The sequence below is a fragment of the Populus euphratica genome, unplaced genomic scaffold, assembly GCF_000495115.2.
Source record: "Populus euphratica unplaced genomic scaffold, PopEup_1.0 scaffold5000.1, whole genome shotgun sequence".
NCBI classification, from domain to species: Eukaryota; Viridiplantae; Streptophyta; class Magnoliopsida; order Malpighiales; family Salicaceae; genus Populus; species Populus euphratica.
Genome location: NW_011504791.1, coordinates 1 through 5,029, shown reverse-complemented (window position 1 = coordinate 5,029; position 5,029 = coordinate 1). Strand labels below are relative to the sequence as shown.

The 5,029-nt window shown below is 33.2% G+C and overlaps 1 protein-coding gene across 1 annotated transcript; it reads right to left on the bottom strand.

Annotated features, from left to right (window-relative positions):
• Window positions 1–55: 55 nt before the first annotated feature.
• Window positions 56–3,240, bottom strand: LOC105120134 (homogentisate 1,2-dioxygenase-like). Its single transcript, XM_011018324.1, has 9 exons — window positions 2,904–3,240; window positions 2,579–2,821; window positions 2,424–2,503; window positions 1,727–1,894; window positions 1,434–1,609; window positions 1,273–1,342; window positions 996–1,150; window positions 738–821; window positions 56–492 (listed from the first exon to the last, which is right to left on the bottom strand). Exons 1-9 carry the CDS (start codon window positions 3,116–3,118, stop codon window positions 289–291), a joined length of 1,395 nt encoding a protein of 464 aa, XP_011016626.1. The 5' UTR covers window positions 3,119–3,240; the 3' UTR covers window positions 56–288.
• Window positions 3,241–5,029: the final 1,789 nt, after the last annotated feature.

Here is a 5,029-nt window from a genome sequence, read left to right as displayed (position 1 = left end):
CCAACTTTTGATTGGCTCAGTGAAAAGTAACAAGTATCCCAGCCAGACAATAATGTGCACACGTTATGTACAAATGTCATTCATTGAATAGTGTTGATCACATCAGATAAAAGGCTACATTTCCTGTATTTGATTATTTCAATTTCTATTTATATATTCACCTTTTTTTTATGTACAAAACTAAGCTGTCAAGTTTCACCGAATAAAGGCTCATGCATGCCCATGGTTTATATTAAAGACCAAATCAGAACTGAGTTACCTCCGCTTCGGGTTCCCATTGGGTGAATGCTAGACACCATTGCCTTTGCTATCTGCTCCTTCGCCGGAAAAATGGGATTTGAGTCCAGTCCAGCATTGGTAGTAATCATTATCCATTAACGGTGACTTAAGAGCACAAAGGCTGATCCTGGGAATTAAACATGATTCAAACATGAAAGCCAGTGTATTAGTGATTTTGGACGGTCCTGCATCATGCCCACTCTCTATGGTAGCCTGAAAATCAAAATAAAGTTGTTAGACTAAGACCGTTCAATCATCAATTGCCAGATCGAGGAGTGGTTTGAGAGCCAACCATTTGAGTCCCGATAGCATGTAAACACTTAAATTACAAAGATTTCCAGCACAAAAATGCTACCAGTGCGTTTTGATCCCGATCAATGTTCTAGAATATGGAGAAAGGAAGGGGGCACGGTAGAAACCAGAGTGCACGCGTAAAAAATGCCTACAAGAAAGCATACCTCGTATGTCTTTGTATCAGGACCATGTGGAGTCATGCAGCTATGAAGGCTTGCACCTCCTGGGAGAAAGCCGTCAGCTTTTGCCTGAAAACAAAAATTTAGGATTGGAAATTTACAGGGAGAGGGAACAGAAATGGATAAAGAATCCTTCCTCTTAAATTTAAAAAGGAAATTGAGCCAACGTTTAGACATATATCAAATGACCCTGAATTTATGAGACTATAATCAACTAAAACTAAACCGTGTGCAAAAGTTTACCTCATATCCACCATAAATCAGGCCCATAAATTCACTCATACAATTGCGATGGTAGTATGGAGGTCGGAACGTATGCTCAGCAACCAACCATCGGGGAGGAAAAATAACAAAGTCAAGCAATGCCACGCCAGGTTTATCAGTTGGTGCAGTCAAAACTGCAACAAATTACAGAAATGCAATTAAGGAAAAGAAACACAAAGCATGGTATTTTTTTCAAGAAACATAAAAAATAAATAAATAACAGGAAGGGGGGAATATGGTAGCATAAACCTCCTACCTGTATTTATTGATGGATCACTGTGATCAAACAATACAGTATTATAAGGGCAAAACTTATTGAGATCATACTGCAGAAAAGACAGATGCCCAATTACTAAAACGCCAATTTGCAGCTAATATGTCATCAACCAGAACAAGTGCTATGACAGCTAGACTTACCTTATATGGAACATAATTACCATGCCAAGCAACCACATTGAAGGGAGAAAAATCTTGTTTTGCAACAAAAAGTTCTCCACCATACTTTTGAACGACAGTGTATCCTGGTCTGGAACCATCTTCAAACCAGGCCTTGGGAACAAGGAAATCCCTTGGAGCAGCAAGACCATTAGCACCTAAAAGTAACCAAAATCAAGTCCTTGTTGTGCTAGCAAAATGCGGTGAATAAAGATGAATAATAAGTTCACACTTGATCACTCAGAAGGCCAGAATAAGGATAAGAGATTAGGTACCTATTGGCCCAAGATCAGGAAGTTGAAAATGGGTTCCAAAAATCTCAGACACATAACCACGTGACGGGCCATCTGGCAAATCTACAGCAAAACGGAATCCTTGAGGTATAACAACAATTTCACCAGGAGAGACTTGCAATTTCCCACATTCAGTAGTGATCCACAATCCTACATCACCAGTACCAAAAACTAATATGAATCATTTGATCCAATTCTCAAACATATAATAAACAGAAATACATTAATGAAAGCAACAGAAAATATAATATCCAGAAAACGTGAGCACAGGTGAAGGCATAAGACAATGCAGTCAGAGCCTAAACAACCTGATGATGCAAGTAGTTCACAAGAAGATTAAAAAAAAAAGAAAGGAGGGATTGAATATTTAGAAGCTACTCCTCTACACATGCTGAGCCGAATTATTAGAAAGTATAACTGTGATAACAATTCAAGAATTTAGTAGCAAATACGTACTGAGTTGTTTGAATCATTTGAGAGTTTAAAAGCAGCATTAAATTGCACAAAGCAGTGTTTAAGAAGTAACTCAAACTGAAAAAACAGATACCAATCTCAAAAGCATCAACGGGAGACACTCAGTCACATAATCATGGAATATTGTATGCCCATCCACTGGTCCAAAATTTATATATATATATATATAAAGCAATCTTGGATTCAAATTGAATAACTCACTCACTTCCTTTTTGTGGAACAATCAAGAAATCGCCATCGGCATTGCAAAAAGCACAATCATCCATGGATTTATTGGCGGTATACCTAAACAAAAAACAAATTAAGTTCCATACATCCATTGTAACGGAAGAAATGATTGGTAAAACTATACATGCATACATGTGAATAGCAAATCCATGGCGAAGGAAGGAACTGCCAGCTCCACAAACTGTATACAAGCCCTCAACAAAATCAATTGGTGCTGATTCTTCAACAGTATCTACTAGCTTTGGCTTCCACCGCAGTTGCGTGGGCGTTGTATAACTATTTGATTTATCAAATTCACTCACGAGTTTATCGTGCCTTGGAAACCTTGCCTGAAACGGCTCGTGAGTGACCGATGGCTTGATTCTATATAACCAACTGATTTACCAAAACCAAAAAACAAAATTAAGATTAGTAATTAAATGATTAATTACATGATCTACGGAACAATTGAGGGAACCTGCGCTGGTTGAGTTTGTGAGGGGAAGTGAAGGAGGTGCCGGAGATCTGTTCTGCGTAGAGACCGTAGGGGCATAAGAGAGGGCTGTTCTGTCCGCGAGGCAATGATCCAGGGATGGATTCGGATTCGAAGGTGTTGCCGAATCCCGATAGATAATCATGATCATCGGAGGGGAAATCATTTGTTATGGTGATCTGCTGCTGCTCCTGCTCCATTGGAATATCTCTTCGATTGATTTGTGGGGAAGAGCGAGGCCATCAACGGAATTAATTTTATAGCTCTTGTCTCTTGCAGAGAAGGATGGGATGGATGGTATTGACGTGGCATCAAAATCTATTTGTTTTTGCGTTCAAATTATCTTAAAACTTCTGACGTAAATTAGTTAAGCTGTCATCTCCACAACCGAGTAATGAATTATACTATCATATTGACGGATTAATAATAATTTTTATTTTATAATATAAAGCGCGATTTTAAGTTATTTAAATCTAGATACAGGGCAGACCTACTATTTTTAGGTCTGGCTTGATTTTCAGATTTAATATTTTTTGGTTTGATTTCTTTAATTTTTTATCACATTAAAATAATATAAAAATATTAAATTAAATTAAAGAATAAAATAAAATAAATTTAGTTTTTTAAAAGTAGTTTTTTTAAATACAAAAACAAACATTTTTTAATAAAAAAATTAAACTTACTTTAAATGATAAAAAATTCTCATTACCCAACTTTTGTATAATATAAAAAATCACATCAATTTATTTCTTTTTTACAAATTGAAAAAAAATCAATAAAAAAAATAAAAAAATAAAATTATAAATATCTTCAAAGAAAAAAAACTAAAAGGAAAGAAATTAGTTATCAATGTATTAGGTGTTACTTTGCTATGCATTATTCATGATACTATATAAAATACTTTAAAGATCATCAAAATCAATCTCCAATCAATCTAATATTAAAAAATTAAATTAAAAAATTGATTTTAAAAAAAATCTAAAAAAAACTAAAATCAACTCGATCTAATCTTTAAACTCATGACTTGATTCATGAGTTTGAAACCAATCTCATAAGAGAAGAATTCAAAAAAATCACAAAGTTATATATTCTCAATATGCTAAGGGATCAAATTGAGAAAAACAAATTCAATAAAAAATAACAATCAAAAGAATAATAATCAAATTTTATATAAAAAATAAATAAAACTAAAAGGTGAGAGATTAAACTCGAAAAAATAATATAAAATAAAAAAATAAAATAAAATAAATTAAAATAATAATTGATAAAAAAAATAATTACATTGTTTCAACTGAATATAAGGAAAAGAAAAATGTGCTATAGTACTTAATGTTTTCACATATTAACAAATCATTTTCATAATCAAAATCAAACACTAATCTTTTAATTTCTAATTTTACTCTTTTAAAAAATTAAATTAAAAACAAATAGGATAAAAATTAGGTTATGATATACCTTTTTCATATATTCACTTGGGATTTTCAAGTCTGAACTCAATTTTTTTTAATTAAAACTTGTTGTTCAAATCATGAGATTTTTTATTTAAAAAACAATCATTTTAATAAAAAAAAAAGATATTTTATCAAAATTATCACACATGTGTGGCATTGGGGCGATTATCCAACCTTAAAAATTATATCATAAACAGATATATAATCTATCAGGGCAAAATATGTAAGAGATGTTGCGGGGGCGACGTCGTCTGGCGACGGCGGAGGCTCTCTATCGTGCCTCCTGATGAGGGGGTGTTGTGTGTTGGAAAAAATTATGATTAATTTTTAGGATTCACTAACGCGATCAAAAGATTGATGTCTTCTTCCAAGTATAGAAGTGTCAAAGTAATAAATAACCCGGCAAGACCAGGGTCAAACCATAGAGAGGTTAATTGTATAAATTACAGATAACAATAATACAACAATAATAATAATAACAACAACAACAACAACAACAACAACAATAACAACAACAACAACAACAACAACAACAACAACAACAACAATAATAATAATAATAAAGAAAAAGAAAGAGAAAAAGAAGATGAGAACTTTGAAATGGAATATTAATGTAAGGATTAAACAATGATAATAACAAATGTCAAGGTTAGAGGTTCC